Below are 18,457 nucleotides of genomic sequence, written 5' to 3' on the forward strand. Positions count from 1 at the left end.
AAAAGTTAGAATTAGTTTGTTAATTATTAGTGAGACTAGTAAGACAAGTCGGGCACTGACATTTCACACGTGGCACTGAACGCTAAAGGTACCTGTCCGTTTCCTGTATTGCTATTGTGGCACCATGTGGTAATCCCAAATAGAGTAGAATTTGGGAGTAGATGTAAGTAGACTAGCCTGTGCATTAGAAGTGTGGACGAAGAAAGGGAAGGTATGAGAAAGCATATGAGTAAAGGGGAGAGACACTTGAGAGGTTAAGTAGGTTGAAATGTTTTAGAAGAATATCAAAATTTGCCAGTGATACCAAACTTAGGTGTGGACGAAATAAACTGACTCCAACTGGACATAAGCTGGTAAAGAGGTGACGCAGAACTTAATACGGAGAAGTATAAGGTAAGGCATTTTGGCACAACACATAGGAAGAAACAATGTAAACTTAACAACAGTTCTAAAGATTATGCAGGGACAGAGACTTGTGGATTCTTGTGTACTGAATTTTTAAGGTAACAGGATGTGTTGAGAATATAATTAGTAAAACATGTAGAATCTTAGTTTTCATAAATAGAGACATTGATTACAATAAATTATTGTTGTATTTCTGAAAATCATGACTTCAAGTGAATAAATAGAACATTACAGCACAGTACACGCCCTTTTCTCCATTTTATATTCACTTCAATGTGGTGTTGACCCAATGACTTGTAACAATGCAAAATGATAGTAATGCAAAACAAAACAAAATAATGGCACATAACAAAATATTTGCACATGCAAAATAACGTTAAATGTAAATTGAAGGTGGAAGTTGGGAATACCGATCCCCAAACTGAACCCACTGAAAGTGGGCTGACTTAAAACAATTATTTACTTACAAAATTAGGGACATTACTCTGAATACTAATAAAATTTAAATTAGACCATAACTAATCAAATCTAGTTCTGATCATATTAAGGAAGGATATGAGGGTCCTTGAGTGGCTGCAAAGGTGATTTTAAGTAAATGGTTCCAGGGATGAGGGATTTTAGCAACATTTATGTTGAGAGATTTTGCTTTTTCTCCATTGAAAGAGATGATTTGAATCACTATTTGATAGAGGCATTATTTTTTAAAAATGGCAACTTTAGATGAGGAAAGCTGTTCCCTTCAGCTGATGGTAAACGAGCTAGGAAACAGATTTAAAGTTTGGGCAAGATATACCGTGAGAAAGGGCTCTTGAAAACCCCATGTTAACTACCTGAAACTTGCAGCCAACTCAGTGTTGGAAGTGGAGGTGATCACTAGTTTCAAAAGAAATGAACTTGGTCTGCAGAATTAGAGCCATGGAGGGAGACAGGCTATATTGATTTGCACAGAGCCATAATACTCCAGGGCTAAAAGTATCAAAGAGAAACGTTTCATCTATTCATTGCTTGAGGATTGTACTTAGCACTTCATCAGAGCAGTGAGGGAGAAGAGAATCACTGACAGCAACCACTGCATTTAAGCTTTATTTCTCCAAAGTTGCAGTCAGTTTCAATGAAGAAATGATAAATGCTGACAATATCTGGGCTATATTGTTACATATTCCATCTTTGGCAAGATGTCTTATCAAGACTAGAAGACTAATAATTTCGATGATCGTGAATTTTGAATAATTGTATATTGGAATAGCAGTCAAATTTTTATTGTTATTGTCATGTTTGCTAGTTTTCATTTCTGAGCTATTGTGTGAATTGCCTAAAAATTAGTTACCAGTTTTGAAATGGTAATGTTTCAAGATTGAGACTTGATTTATTTCAGGGCCAGGGAAGGAGTAAGGGAAATAAGACACGGCACTAGATATTGGACGTGCTTATATACGTCAACTAGCAACTTTAAAGGTCTAACATTAGATGGGTTAATAAAATTGAATTAAATTTGATTTCATTACTGACATTGTTTCAGACAATCACAATATCTCTTTGCTCACCAACTTCTAAAATTGCAGCATTAATTTTAGTGATTGGGTAAGTTTCTAATTATAACAAGTGATTACAGTTAGTGATGTACAACCAAACTCCACTTGCATAATGATTTTATATTATAGGAAATAACTTTCAGAGATGTTCTCTACAATTATGAAAACTAGTTTTCTTTATATTTGTCGGGAGACAGAGTCTTAAAAACTAATAGTGTTGATTATGAGAAAAGAGCATTTGTGGATCTTATCAGAAAATAATCTGAAATAATTGTTAATGATACATTCTCTTTCAACCATAACAGTTAACAAAACTGCAACACACTACTTTATTTAAGTAGATAAAGCAGTTGTTGAAATGTATCTAGAAAATAGTAACTGTTGAGTCTGGAATATGACTTCAATCACGCATTGAGAGATATCTCCAAGTTTAGATTTTCAAATTCTTGTCACCTTTAAAGACTATAACTAAGAAGTTCAACAAATCTAGATCTTGTTAAAAATACAGAAGTCCATCTTGTGGTATAGCATTTAATTCTCTTGAAGCAGACAATTCCCAGGCTTGATTACTGTTCATTAGGAGATATTCTGGCACCTGTACCACTGGTTGGAATTATAGGATATCTTTGAGAACTTCTGGATGTTGGCAGCATTCAATGAAAACATCAATAATAACATTAATAATAATAACCACAGAGTGCAAGGTGTGGAAATTAATAGGCCCCGATAAACCTAATAAACAGCACTCTCAGTCCTTGATCATGCCTGGGGCCAGATAGCGTTCAACTAACTGTCACAAAATATTTTGTCATACAACCATTCATCAGTATCTAGAATGACCTTCTGGATTGAATAGCTGAAGCATTCAAGAAGCAATTACATGTTGTCAAGGAAGTACCATATCAGAATAATCAATTGCAATCAGGCCAACCTTTTGCCACTAAACAAAAGCCAAAAAAGGCTGGGGGTGCTGTAAATCAGGAACAAAAACAGAAGTTACTGGAAAAGCTCAGCAGGTCTGGTAGAAAAAAAAATCAGAGTTGACATTTTGCGTCAGTTCTGAGGAAGGGTCACCAGACCTGAGATGTTAGCTCTGACTTTTTTTTCTCCACGGATGCTGTCAGACCTGCTGAGCTGTCCCAGACACTTCTGTTTTTATTTCAACCTTTTGCCACGGTGTACATTTAACCCTCTGTTCTGAGACTGATTTTTAATACTATGAATTTGTTTTTTGTACTATATGTATGGTATCTATAAAGATTTTTTTCAAGATTTGACAGTCTTTTACTGTATTTCAGTCGTCTGATCATGGGATTCAGAGCTGGAGCTTCTCTGTACAATTTCAAGACTTGATGGTTCTCTTTATAGCTGTGGAAATTAAACTCCCTTCCTTGCAGCAAAGTAGACGTACGTAAGCTGATTCCAGAAGGTGGTGTGCCACCATCATCTCGAGGGCAATTAAGGATGATCATCAAATGCTGACCTTGCCACTAATGCTCAAATCCAATGCAAGAGTTAATAAAAATGGAAGTGTACTTAAAGCACGCGGGAGGTGGTGGCATATTGCCACTGGACTAGTAATCCAAAATCCCCAGTAAATATACTGTGGACAAATGTTCAGATTCTACCGTGGCAATTGGTAAAATTTTAAATTGAATATTTTTTTAAAAATTTAAAAGCCTTGGGAAAGGGAAAAAGAAGCTAGCCTAATGGTGACCATGTAACCATTGATTGTTTTAAAACCTCATCTGGTTCACTCGTACTCTTTAGGGAAGGAAATTTATCATCTTTACCCAGTCTTGCTGGGCATGACCGTGCTGTTAGGGATTTGCACGAAATGCTGGCTGAACCACCTACATCCCTTGGATAAACCCTTTAAAAAGTGCAGTTTGACTTGGGCAGTTTAAACATGATGGCTTCAAAGTTGCTCTCAGAAGGTGGTAGCATATTGCCACTGGACTAGTAATCCAAAATTGATTTGCCTCAATTTAGCAACTTGCATTTATATAGTGTTATAATTTAGAAATTGTTAATATTTAAGGAGAAATCTAAACCTCATTTTACCCAATTGTAGTACTGAACAAGATTTTGCTTTTGCTAAATAAATGAAGCTAATTTTAATGCATATAACAGAATTAAGCCAAACCAGCACTATTAACTTAACAATGTAAATAATCATTTGGTAGCACTGAACTTAAATATTGCTGAGAAAAGACACATTTTGTAAAAGCTTGCACCAATCAGACAAATTGTAAGAAATGCCAATATAAGGAAAATGATAGTTACGCTGTATGAGAGCAGGATGCTGATTGATTGGCAAGTGGACAATAACTCATCTTTTATCCTTTTCATTTAATAAGTTCAACACCGTACCATAAATTTCATTCAAATGTACTTTATTTTGCATTTGCCTGTATTGAATTTTTTTTTGTAGATCTTTCTGTAGTTCTTAGGCTGCACCCTTCTCATAGACTAGTATCACTTATCAATTTAATACAGTTTCATTTCCAAGCATCATTAAATTGATGGAATTTTGTTTCAGCTTGTTTTCACTAACATCCAAAGTTATAGTAGATGGAGACTAGAATGCTCGGTTTTAGTTTGTTACCTTATGAATTTAAATGTGAAGTTGATTGTTAGTTTTTGAAGAAGAATCCCCACCTGAAACGTTGGCTTTGTTCCTTACACAGATAGGTAAAGTCACTGTAGTCCCAGAGGACCACAGGGCTGCTCTCTCATTGGCTAGAGATGATTGGTGGTGATTTTTAATCTGGGAATCACCACTTCTCAGGCAAGTGTTGAGATTGGGAATAGAGGACCTAAATGGTAACTTCAGCCAGTATGGGAATTGAACGAATGCTGTTGGGTTCACAATCGCATCGCAGACCAGGTATCCAGCCAACTGAGTTAATTGACCCATGATATTGACTGACTTATGACAGTATTTTCTGTTGTATAGCATTAGTGTAGTTTTCCCCATAATTTGTTTATTATTCACTTCTTTGACGTGGTTGCTACTGGCAAGGCCTGCCCTTAATATCTACTTCTAATTTCCCTTGGGCAAACGGTAGTCACTGGAATCACTGCAGTCTGCCTGGTGTATGTACACCCAGAATGGTTTGGTCAGGGAATTCCAGGATTTTTATCTCGCAATGATGCAGGAGCAGCCATCTAACATGAAATCAGGATGGTGTCATTTGGATGGGAAATGACAGGTTTGGAAGGTATTGTTGAGGGGTTGGTGAATTGTTATAGTGCATACAATGATGGTGGAGTGAGTTAATGTTTAAGGCATACTTCTTGCTTTATATCAACTCCAATACAGAATAGCATTTTCTTCATCAGCACGTTCTGTTATTTCCTCCAAAGAACTATTAATCAGTGCTGTCTTTGATTAACCCGCATTTTACTAATGAGTCCCATTTTGTCCTGTATTATGGTTTTAAAAAGGTTAACAGCTGATGTTAGGATAATAAATCAATCAAAAGGTCAATTGCCATTTTAACTTACTAAATGCATCTATTGTTAATATGTAGAAAATTCCTTAGTTGCAAGAGATCCTCAGGGGAAAAAATCACTGCATCTGATTATAGGAATAGTCAGTCAACGACTGCCACTTTGTTCATAGATGCTCACGTTGAGGTGGCATGCTTGCACAGAAAAATTGATTGACGATAATCCATAAAGCAATTCCCAAGGTTGTTAGAACCTTAAATTCCTATTGATCCTTTTGTTGCAGAAGAGGGCAACTGGAAACTTGGTCAGTCAAGATCTATGCAAAACATACTTAATCATTGGATTCAATGTCTTACTGTTGGGAAATTCAAGTACTTTAGATTGAAGATATATTAAGAAACACAGGAGTTATAGTATTTTTCTCTGCTAAATGGTAAAAGTGTCCTATGCCAACATCTTACAACTAGACAACCTGTAAACACAGCAGCTTTGTAGCAGTAATACACCACCATAATTGTAAGTAAGACATTACAATATAAATAAACTATGAAAATAAATCACTTAATTTCCACAAAACAATTCACTAAGATCCACATGAAGTCAGTACTGTTGTTACTCCTGATGGAATGAATACACGTACTGAGTAGCAGAAGCTTAGAATAGTCTTCAGATGATCAATGCTGAAACCACTGTAAATGTGAATCCCATTTTTCTTTGTTGCCTTCAGCAGTCTTCATTCATGCTGACTGCCAACCAAAACTTAAAAGAATAGCAACATGTAGAATAGGTCAGAAGCATTTAAGAATTTATAGTTATTGTAAATTAACTCATAAAGTTTCTGTTCTCAGTGCCAACTAAGTTAGCCTTTGTAAAGTTAGAAGAATGATGCTGTGATTTTGGATTTAGCCTTCCATCATCACAATAAAAAAACCTGAAGAACCACAGTACTAAGAAGCAGTTTTCTGAATTCTGATTTGATCTTAGTTTTAAAACATCTGGCATGTTACCAAATATCTCTATGACGTTGCATCATTGTACTTTGTTAATTCCAATTATTTCCTACTGTAAATATTTTAGCCTTTAAATATGCAAAAGAATTAATTTAAAAAATTAAAGATTTTGCAATGTTAATGACGTTAGGACTGTTAGCATTCACCATTATTATTACAATAAGAGTGTGCAGAATAATGCAATAATCCAGAAGTTGCGGCGAGTGATTCTACATTTGTTGATTGGATGTACCTCCTAGGTCCCCTTGAGAGTAATCCCAAAAGCCATCGGTCAATTGATGAAGCTTCCACTGCTGACCACAAATTTCAGCCCTGTATCTTGTATTAAAAAGGTACAATGTTATACCAGTACTAAAAAATGAAGAAATCTTCAGCAAACATGTCAGGGTTTGAAGTATGGTAGAAGGAACGATGGTAGGAACTCAATAATTTACATTTATTTATAATTTCCATCAATTAACATTTTTTGTTTTAAAATAGAAAGGCTGTGGAAGAACTTCTTACAGAGGCAAAGCGTGGGAAAGCCAGAGCTGAAACCATGGGACCTATGGGCTGGTAAGAATATACCTAAATATATCTGCTAATTACAAAATAATACAAATAGAAGCATTAATATAATACAAAATGATGATGGGATCTCATAGTGCTGTACAACATCTGCATTACACCTATTCATTTTAATAACATTTAAACTAATTTTTCCCTATAGGTGTGAGTCAATTTTCAGATTGCTTCCCTAATTTAATTGTCTGACTAACATGACTTAATTTCAAATGCCTATTTTACTCTTTTCTAATCAAAGATTGAATAAATAACTCTGGGAAGAAGACGAGCCCACAATGAGATTGTTGTTAAGAGAGGAAATTTGTGTCATTACAACATGAAAGTTATTGGCCAAAGTAATGAGGGCACACCGTTAGAAAGATCCATTAAAATAGAGACTTGCTACTAACATCTCATTATTAAGAAAAGAAAAAAAAAGGACAAACTTGGAAAGAAAAGGTCTAATTATTCTCATTTTGGTGCTGAAGAAGTTATTAGAATTTTGCAGGACAGAATTATGGGGAGCCAGAGGCCCTGCAAAGAGAGTTCAGGGAGCTAGGCCGTAAGTTGAAAAGCAGGACCTCCAGGGTTGTAATCTTGGGCTTACTGCCCGTGCCATGTGGTAGTGTTGCAAATAATGGTAAAGTAGCACCGCTTAACACATGACTAAAGGGCAAGTGCAGGGGGGAGGGTTTCAGATTTTGGATCATTGGGGTCTGTTCCAAGGCAGGTGGAACCTGTCTTTAAAAAGAAACTGCATTTTCACTGGAGGGGTACCAGCATCCTGACAGGCAGGTTTGCTTGTGCAATTCAGGTGAATTTAAACTCATAAGGCAGGAAGTTGGGAACCAAAGCAACATGTCAGAAAGTGAGCAGAAGATAGAGGCTAACAGAATAAACAGTCTAACGACCATGGTGAAGGATAGAATCGTTAAAGTTCAAAACATGAATTGAAAGTTGGAGTAAATGATAGAGGTGAGGCTCATTGTTATCAGGGCTTGATAAGTAAGGATGGAGTGTGTGGAAAATATGGTGCACAAGAAAGTACCAGGAAGATGAGCCAGTAGAACTTTCTTAGAAACCTTGCACCTAAATGCACGCAGTGCATTCAGAATAATGTTGACGGCACAAGTAGAGACAAATGGGTATGACCTGATGGGGATTACTGAAACATGGTTACAGGAAGATCAGGACTGGGAGTTAAATTTCCAAGGATACTTAATATCCCCAAAGGATAAACAAAAACGAGCAGAAGGTGGAGCTGCTTTATTGCTTAAGGATGATATTAAGGCTGCATTAAGGAGTGATGTTGGCACTAGAAACCAAATGTTGAATCAGTCTGGGTGGAAATAAAAAAATAAGGGAAGAAGCAATTGGTAGGAGTAACTTACAGGCTCACAAACAGTACTTCTGAAATAGGGCATTGCATAAACTACGAAATAATAAGAATGTGTGAGAAGTGCACAGTGGTAATTGGTAATGCGTGATTTGAACATGCATATTGATTAGATTTAATCAACTTGGCAAGGGTAGCCTTGAAGAAGGATTAATATCATAGAGTGTATGAGAGATTATTTGTTTCTTAGAGCAACATGTCTTGGAGCCAACTAGAGAACTGGTTACTTGTAGATTTAGTATAGAGTAATGAGGAAGGATTGATAAACAGCTTTATGGTTAAGGATCCTCTTAAAAGGAGTGACCACAACATGCTAAACTTTCAAATTCAGATTGGAAGAGTGAAGATGGAGTCGCATACAAGAGTTTTAGCATTAGGCAAAGGTAAATGTGCAGGCCTGAGGAAGGAGTTGACCTGAGTGGACTGGGCAAAATATTAAAGGGCAGTTGAAGAACAGTGGCAAGTGTTTAGGGAGATTCTAAATATTTCTCCATTCAAGTGTATTCCTGAGAGGAAGAGGAATTATAAAAAGGTAAGAAATCATCCATGATTTAGCAAAGATGTCAAGGATAATGTAAAGGCAAAAACTAGAGCATATCACACTCCAAAAGTTAGGGGCACTCTAGAAAACTGCAGGAACTTTAAACATTAGCAAAGGGTTACTAAAAGCAAAATCATAAGATGAGCAATGGAAGGAAACTAGCAGGAAACATAATCACTGATATCAAAACCATCAACATGTATATTTGAAGGAAGAGAATAGTGAAAATAGTGATAATGGGAACTGCAGATGCTGGAGAATCCGAGATAATAAAATGTGAGGCTGGATGAACACAGCAGGCCCAGCAGCATCTCAGGAGCACAAAAGCTGACGTTTCGGGCCTAGACCCTTCATCAGAGAGCTCTCTGATGAAGGGTCTAGGCCCGAAACGTTGGCTTTTGTGCTCCTGAGATGCTGCTGGGCCTGCTGTGTTCATCCAGCCTCACATTTTATTATCTTGAATAGTGAAAATACATGTTTTATGAAAATGATGAAGCAATAATAGGAAACTCAGAAATGGTGGAGAAACTAAACCAATATTTTGTCTCTGTTTTCACAGTGGAAGATAATTTCTTCCCAAAAGCATCAGTTACAATAGAGGAACTTGGTGAAATTGCTATAACCAAGAAGAAAATATTAAGTAAACTGATTGGATTAAGTGCAGATAAGTCCCGAGGACATGATTGCTTGCACTCTATGGTATTAAAGGGGATGGCAGCAGACATAGTGGGTGCATTAATTATTATTTTCCATTCCCTGGATTTTGGAAAAGTACCAGCAAATTGAAAACATGCTAATGTTCTTTCCTTTAAGCAAAAAATGGGAAACTATAGACCAGTTACTTTGTCTTCAGTAGTGGGGAAGTTGCTGGAGTCAATCATAAAAGAGGAGATAACTAAACACTAGGAACAACAAGGCTCAATTCACCAGTGTCAGTTTCGTGAAGAGCAAGTTGTGCTTGACAAACTTACTGAATTCTTTGAGGATGTAACCAGCAATGTAGATAGTGGGGATCTGATAGATGTGGTATATCTAGACTTCCAGAAGACAGTTGACAAGGTACTGCATAAAAAAACTAATACAGAAGGTTAGATCCCAGAGGGTTAAGGGTAGATAGAGTATTGGCTTAGAGAGACAATTGGCTGACTGATAGAAAGCAGAGAGTGAGGAAAAATGGGTCCTGCTGTGGTTGGCAAACTATGACTAGTTCGAACCTGTTCTTTTTAGAATCTGTATAAATGATCTGCACGCAGGGACAAAGTGTAACATAGCCAAGTTCACAGATGTTACTAAAATAGGTGGAAATGTGATGAGATACAGTTTACGGATAGATGTTGATAGACTTGGAGAATGGGCCACAATCTGGCAGATGGAGTTTAATGTGGATAAGTGTGAGAATGACCATTTTGGCTGGAAAAGCAAAAGGACAAATTAATATTTAAATGGGAAGCAGATTCAAAGTGTATCAGTGTGGAGGAATCTGGGTGTCTTTAGGCATGAGTTGCAGAAAGTGGGTATGCAGGTGCAGCAAATAATAAGAAAGGCGAATAGAATCCTGGCATTCATTACAAAAGGACTGGATTATAAAAGTAAAGAAGTGTTGTTACGATTATTTAAGGCCTTGGTGAGATCACATCTGGAATGTTGTATCCAGTTCTGGTCTCCTTACTTCGGGAAGGATGTGGTAGCACTGGAGTCAGTTCAGAGAAGGTTCACAAGCTTGATTCCAGGGATGAAAGATCTGTCCTACGAGGAGCAGTTGAATAGCTTAGGGTTATACACGCTCGAGTTTAGAAAAATCGGAGGGATTGATCAAGGTATAGAAGTGCTAAAGGAATTGATAAGGTGGATGTGGAACAGAATTTCTGCCTTGTGGGATAGTTTTGAACAAGAGGGCATAGATATTAAGTGAGAGGAAGTAGTTTCAAAACTGAGTTGAGGAGAGACTACTTCTCCCCGAGGGTTGTAAATCTGTAGAACTCACTGCCACCACTGCACTCTGTGCCAATCAATCAACAGATAAAGGCTAATGGGAGCAGGCAGAAAGGTGGAGTTGAGACCAGGATAAGATGTGCCATGAACACGTTAAGTGGCAGAGCAGGCTCAAAGGGTTAAATTGCGGTTAGCACTGCAGCCTCACAGCACCAGGGACCCAGGTTCGATTCCAGCCTCAGGCAACTGTCTGTGCGGAGTTTGCACATTCTCCCCGTGTCTGCGTGGGTTTCCTCTGGGTGGTCCAGTTTCCTCCCACAGTCCAAAGATGTGCAGGCTAGGTGGATTGGCCATGCTAAATCGCCCATAGTGTTCAGGGGTGTGTGGGTTATAGGGGGATGGGTCTGGGTGGGATGCTCGAAGAGGCGGTGTGGACTTGTTGGGCCAAAGGGCCTGTTTCCACACTGTAGGGAATCTAATCTAATTGTTATGTTCCTATATCTGCACTTATAGCAACATGGATTAATTGGAAATGGTCGGCATAAATTTGCAAATGGAACGTCAGATTTGAAATATTTGATTACATACAATTGACAAGATAGCCAAGGATATTAATGTTGATAATGCATTTGACGTGATGTAGATGGACTTTTTAAAGGGCTTTTGATAAGGTCCCTCATGGCAAAATTGTCAAGAAAGCAAGAGCCTGTGGGATGCAAAGCAAAGTTACGCATTGAATCCAAAATTGGCTGAGAGGCAGGAAGCAGTTGACAAGAGAGGGCTATTTCTGTGATTTAGAAGCCCATTTCCAATTTGGACCCTTACTGTTTGTGGTGTGCATTAATATTTTGGACATAAATGTAGGAGTTATGATCAAGAAGCTCTCTGCTGACAAGAAAATTGATAAGGTGGTCGTAGCGAGGAGGACAGCTGGAAATTTTAAGAGGATGTCAATGGACTGGTCAAGTGAGCCAAGCAGTAGCAAATGGAATTTAACCTGGAAAAGTGTGATACAATATGTTCTGAAAGGCAAGAGTTTACACAGTGGGGAAAGGGAACTGGAATAAATAGGCTTCACTGCGAAGCCTCTTCCAGGGATGCCTAACCTGAAGAAGTTACCCTCCTCCCTCCGGACCAACCTCAGGGAATCTCTCTGTCCATCTTCGGTCCGCCTCCCCCTCTCTCCCTATTTATTCCAGTTCCCTCTCCCCATCCCCCTCTCTGATGAAGGGTCTAGGCCCGAAAGGTCAGCTTTTGTGCTCCTGAGATGCTGCTTGGCCTGCTGTGTTCATCAGCTCCACACTTTGTTATCTTGGATTCTCCAGCATCTGCAGTTCCCATTATCACTTATTAAAAGACACATCTTTTAAGTTGAATGACTTTTGCCAATTGTTTGTAATTATTTACTGGAAATCACATGCCAGTGTGATGGCTGTCAAGAGATGGTTTTCATTTTGGATACAGTTTGGGGTTCAGCCTGCAGAGGAAGACAAGCTACCAAGCTGTTCCTCTATCTTTCTAACAAAACCCTTTCGGGACTCCAGCATGATAACCGAAACGTGATCCACCCATTCACCTGAAAAGCTTCTGACAGAGTTTTCTCAATGTTTTCTGTGCAGATGTCCCAGTTACAACAGCCTGTGTTTAGTTATACCTGTCATGTGTGCCAGGACACTGACAGCAAGCTATCTTGAACATTGCCTGTTTTATCCCTTTTGCTTCAGGAAATAACTATTACTAGCCAAAATGATTTTTAACACAAGAATGGATCTCTGCAGGGAAGGTGTTTTTTTTTTTTGTTGTTCACATGTTTGGAGGAGTATTTAGAAAGGTAAATATGTAGAATTTCATATTTCAAACAGTGTGCTCATCATTTTCATATCTTTGTCAAAAATCTTGCTTCATAAGAAACTAATCATTTGCTGTTCATTAAATAAATGTGATAAATGGATATTCCCAGATTAAACCTAATGTACTAAGGTACATAATTTACTATAACTGTAACTGAATAAAATATTAAAATTTTTATTGTGACCAGTGGAGTACTGTGATTAGAGGGAGAGTGCATTTCTCCAACTTCAGCCACGCTACATCTCAGGATTTGTTCTCTGCAGATGTGGGATGTGACAGAGGTCATGGAGCAATTTTCAAGCATTTCACCTGCCTGAATTTCTGCTTCTTTTTCCATCCTCTGAGTGCATCATTTCATCATTGATAACAAATACATAGAAGTACAAATAAATCCCTTATCTCTGAGTACTTTCAGATTTGGTCAGGAACCAAGGTTATGTTTGAGCCCTATGCAGGTGAATGCATTCTGATGAATGATGAAATAAGTAGAAATTGCAAAACTTTTCCATTTGTCTAATATTAAACTGAATAATAGTTTCTGTCTGCTGCCCTACAATGTGTTTGTTCCACGTTTCATATATCTTGAAGGAATTCCAACCTATTTTGAAAATCTATGCTAAAGGAGCAGGTTTTTCGATCCTGCTGTATCTGTCAAAATTAATTATCTCTCTCGCCCTGAGATTTAACTCTTGAGTGGCTAGAAAGTTTCTGTAATTGTTTATTGGATGCCTGAAACATTAAAATGCTCAGACATTCGAATGAAATAGATGACCAGTAAGACACATGTAAATTTATGAAAACCATAAATTTAACACCTCCATTCAAGAAAGGAGGAGATAGATTCCTGCTTTCTGTCGACCATTTAGACTAACATTTGTCTTTGGAAAAATGCTGGAAACTAATATGAAGGAACAGGGCTAGACAAGATAAACATAGGAAGGATGTTCCTGATGACCAGGGAATGCAGAAACTAGGGTCACAGTCTAAAAATACTGGATCAACCAGTTAGGACTGAGCTGTAGAGAAATCATTTCACCCAGAGAGTGGTAAGCCTGTGGAACTCTATGCCACAGAAAGCAGTTGAGGCCAAAGCATTGAATATTTCCGTGAAGCAGCAAAATACAGTTCTTGGGGCTAAAGGGATCAAAAGGAACGGGGTACTGAGTTGTATGATCAGCCATAATCGTTTTGAATGGCCTACTCCTATTTCTATCTTCTGTGTTTCTATGGAAGCAATAAAAGTTTGTTTAGAAAAATAGAAATACAGTTATCAGTCAACGTGATTTTCTGTACGGGAGATCAGGTTTGACACATTGATTGGAGTTCTCTGAGGATGCAACAAGGAGAAAGGATAAAGATGAATCGATGAATAATAGTCTCTGTCTGCTACCCTACAATGTGTTTGTTCCATGCTTCATATATCTAGTATACATCGAGTATATGGATTTTGAAAAGGACATTCACAAAGCACCAACTAAAAAAAATTACTACAGTAGATTACAGCATATGGTGACCACATCTGGAATACTAGATACAGTACTGGTTTTGGTTTCCTTGTTTATTTGCATTGGAGGAAAAGTTTACATTGATTACTACAGTGACAGAATTGCTTCATGTGGAAAGGTTGAGCAGTTTAGGCCTACATTCATTTGAGTTTAGAAGAATGTGTGGTAATCTTATTGAAACATAATAATCTTAATACAGGGCTTGACAACATAGATGCTGAGAGGCTTTTTCCCCTCATGGTGTATTGGAACAAGGTGGGTCATGGCTTCAGTATAAAGGCCCTTCCATTTTGTCTTAATCTTTGGAATTCACTATCGAAGCAAAGCAGTGGAGCCTGGTCATTTAATACATTCAAGGCTAAGTTAGACAAATTTTTGATTTACCATGACATTGGGACACCAAACAGAAATGTGAAACTAGAGCCATCGTCTGATCAGCCATGATCTTATTGAATAGTGGAATAGATTCAGAGGACCAAATGGCCTACATCCACTTGTCTTTGTGGAACAACCCTCATTATTTTTGGGAATTGCAATTATGGTGACTCCTTTTCCCTGCATAGCACCTTTGAAATGTGTTATTATCTCCTCTACAAATATAAAAGCTGTTAGAGCTTGTGGAAGTATCATTTATGATTTATAACTTTTAAATATTGAAATTTGCATTTCACAAGGACCTACTTACTTGTGATGTTTTGCATTCAAATAATGGTCTTCAGATGGATGCTGTGTCAATGAACATGAATTGCCCCTACTCAATTAAAAGGATTTAATTGGTAAATTGTGTATGTTGTGACATTATATAGAGGTTATCTTAGTGGAGCTATTATCTTTAGCTATCCCCTTGAGTAGAATTGGTGAAAAAATATGTATTGTATGAAATGAAAACTGTATCCATCAGAGGAAATGTCCAGGATCATGCCCTGTGATAGTTTTCTTGATTAAATTTAAAGAAAATAGCCCTTGCAATTGTAATTTTTTAAAATTATTGAATGGTTACAACAAATGGATGGACGATTCAGTAGTTTGAGTCTGTCGACTGTCTGTAAGAACAATTCAGTTCATTCCACCGCTGCACACTTGCGCTATAGCACTGTAGTTCTTTGACCCATTTAGGTGCTTATCGAAATCTCTTTAGAAAGCCTTGATTGGCTCCAGCGTGTTCTTGTAGTGCATGCTACATGTGATCATTCATTGCAAAAAAAAAATTTTCCTCATGACACCTTTAGTGCTTTTACCGATCACTTGCAATCAGTGCCCTCTGGTTCCACCATTAGGAATGACATCTGTGTTAGTTCTGTCTGTGCCCTTAATGACTTTGAACACCCCTATCAAGTCTTCCCCTCAGCCTTTTCTGTGAACCACCACCCCAGCTTCTTCAGCCTACCCTGAAGTTTCTTATCCTTTTAAATCTTTTCTCTATCCTCTCAATAATCCTTCCTAATGTATCATGCTTAGAATTGAACACAATATGTCAGTTGAAGCTGGGAGTAAAAGTAAATCATGATTTCCTTGCTTTAGTACTCTTGGTCTGTTCGTAACACCCAGGATCCTGTATTCTTTTTGCCCACTATCTTAGCCTGAAATGTTCATGCATGTCAAACTCACAAGTCTCTTATTTCGTTTTGTAAAATTGTACTCTTTAGTATAATGCCTCTTTTCAGTTTTCAGGCCAAAGTGTATCACTTCCTACTTATCCACATTAAATTTCATCTGCCAAGCGTCAGTTCATTTCGTCACCTTATGTCCTCTTCAAATCCATCACAATCTCTTAAAAATCCACAATACTGTGTCATCTATAAATTTTGAAATTGTGCTCTACACACCTAATTTCAAGTCACTGTTATTTAATGGTCCTAACATGTAATCTCAAGAACTTCCACTTTATATCTTTCTCCATTCGAAAACACAAGCATTCACACTGGTCCCTAATTCTTGCCAGTCAGACAACATAATACCCAACCTTCTCTCTGTCCCTGTTATTCCATGACAATTCCGTGGCAGCCCTACTATGTGACAATTTATGGGATGCATTGCCCTTATCAGTACTTTTGTTGCTTATTATAAATATTCCTGATTTTTATTTTTGTAATAGTTTGTTCAATTAGTGTCAGTGGTCTTAAACTGGACAGAAAAAATTGTTTCGAAGTACTGAACAGTTTAAGGGTCTTGGAAGTCAACACTAGAAACACAATGTCTAATCTAAAATGTTGCAAAAATGGAAAGGTCAGTTCTAAGGACAATGACAATCCAGGACTGAGAGAGATCAACTTTTAAGGAGTTTAAAGTGGTGTATTCCCAAAAAAGGAAAATCTGTAATGTGTTATTTATACCCCAGATGTATGCAATATCATTGACCTACAGTCTTGAAACAGAACTTTGTTGGTTCCCAGGCTCTGTTATGCAAATCTCAACTTGTCCTTTACAGCCTTTATCCTATACTACACGAATTGCAGTGTCACCGTCACTCCAGTTCTTGTAATCTTCACTTGACTCTAAAACCTATAGAACAAAACTCGCCACCCACAGAACACTTAAGTTTTTTTAAAATCTGTACCTTTGTGTATATGGGACTGTTCCCGTCCTACCTCAAGTTTAGAACCAGCTGCCCTGCACTGAATTTTTTTGTAAAACTCTCTAAATTCCCTACACAAAATTAAAAATTTTGTCAAAACCTACCTTATCTGACGTTGATCAACTTCCTCAATCTGTTTTTCTCACTTTCTGTATGTTATCTATTACTGGTTTTACGAATAACTTAGAAATGTTAACTTTGTTAAAGGTGCTACACAAGTATAATTTCTTGAAGTAGATTTAGCTTCAGTGTAAATTGTTTTGAAAGAACTAAGATGCTCCACCAACTTGGTAATTTACTCAATGTCTCTTTAACAACTTAAGGAGAAATTTGAAATCTTGTATGGAACAGAAACCTAAATTAAGATGCACTTTTCAAATGGTTTAATGTAATCATTTATATTTCACCTTCTCAGAATAATAAAATACCTTACTTTCCACTTTTTTAAACAGGATGAAGTGTCCTCTTCCAGGAGCCAACAAACGGTTTCTCATCAACACTCTTAAGAATACCATACAGTCGCAACGACAAACGTATGACTTGAGACAAAGGGAAGAGGTTAAGAATTCGGCTCTCTCTGAGAAGGAACTAAGGAAAAAGGAGAAGCCCCACAAAAATAGCTTTCAGCCTTACAAACAGGGATCAAAAAGTAGGATGAAGACTAGAAGGTCTCCTTCTCCACGGGGAAATGAATCAAAGAGAAGCATCAAAACCTACAAGAGTACAAAAGATTATTGAAAACCTGGTGCATCAACAGGCATTTAAGATTATTAAACTATAAAAGCAAGTTCAGGTTAGAGCGGAAATTAGTTCTTGCTTTAAATAATTTCAGACATTGACCCAAAACAGCAACAACCGGTGAATACTTTCTTCTTGGACAGCCTTCTAGCTCACCAGCCAGATTAACCAAATTACATTTCATGTAAACATTACGCTTATTTGTTCTGTATAGTTGCGTTGGTAGTCAATGTCACATGAGGTGAAGCAGTATTTGACACAAAAACAAAGGTTTGGTTTCTCCCATCAATAGTGGCAAAGAAGCAGAAAGTATAAAAACAAATGCAGTGATGTTCTGTAGATAAAGAAGTTCTTAACATTCTACAAAAATGGTACCAGTGGTTATTTATTAGACAGATAAGTGTTTTTATGGTAACATTATGGGGTTTGTGAATACACTTTGGATTAATGAAGCCTAAAGTGATTTTTAACTGGAAGAAAATTCTGTTGTACACATTGACCTAATCTTGTAATTCTATACTTATCACCTTACAATCTTCATCTTGCTCATTTTGATGAAAAGAAAATTTGTGAGCTGTTTAATGTGGTGGTGGAAAATTCAATCCATTGACTAAATTTTCAATCATTGGTAATGGTTTATATTTCCTACAAAACTTTCTATCAATATAATTTTGCCAGACTGATAGATTCAGCATATAGGCTTTGTTTACATTAAAACATTATACAATTACCAATAATTCAGCATGTCATCATGTAATACATCCTTTCACATTGATATTGGTTGAAGATGAGGAGTCTTCGGATTGTCACAAATGTTCCTGTAGACTCTACTGCTGAAGTTGAACATAGTGATTTTACCAGAAGCCATATACAACAGTTAATAAGAGTAAAAGCTCTTAGCAAAACTTAGCTAATGTAATGTTTATCAGAATATTGAAGAATTATTAAATTGGGACTTTCTTAATATTGTTTA

The 18,457-nt window shown here is 37.2% G+C and overlaps 1 protein-coding gene across 1 annotated transcript in view; it reads left to right on the forward strand.

Moving 5' to 3' along the window:
* Nucleotides 1–18,221, forward strand: part of si:ch211-140b10.6 (protein POLR1D-like) — a 34,220-nt gene extending 15,999 nt beyond the window's left edge. The window contains exons 2-3 of the mRNA XM_048532415.2: nt 6,884–6,958; nt 17,199–18,221. Of these exons, the coding sequence (XP_048388372.1) occupies nt 6,884–6,958; nt 17,199–17,484 (361 nt within the window). The 3' untranslated portion in view covers nt 17,485–18,221. The remainder of the gene's footprint in view (nt 1–6,883; nt 6,959–17,198) is intronic.
* The last annotated feature ends 236 nt before the right edge of the window (nt 18,222–18,457 follow it).

This window comes from Stegostoma tigrinum, chromosome 6, assembly GCF_030684315.1.
Source record: "Stegostoma tigrinum isolate sSteTig4 chromosome 6, sSteTig4.hap1, whole genome shotgun sequence".
Taxonomy (NCBI): domain Eukaryota; kingdom Metazoa; phylum Chordata; class Chondrichthyes; order Orectolobiformes; family Stegostomatidae; genus Stegostoma; species Stegostoma tigrinum.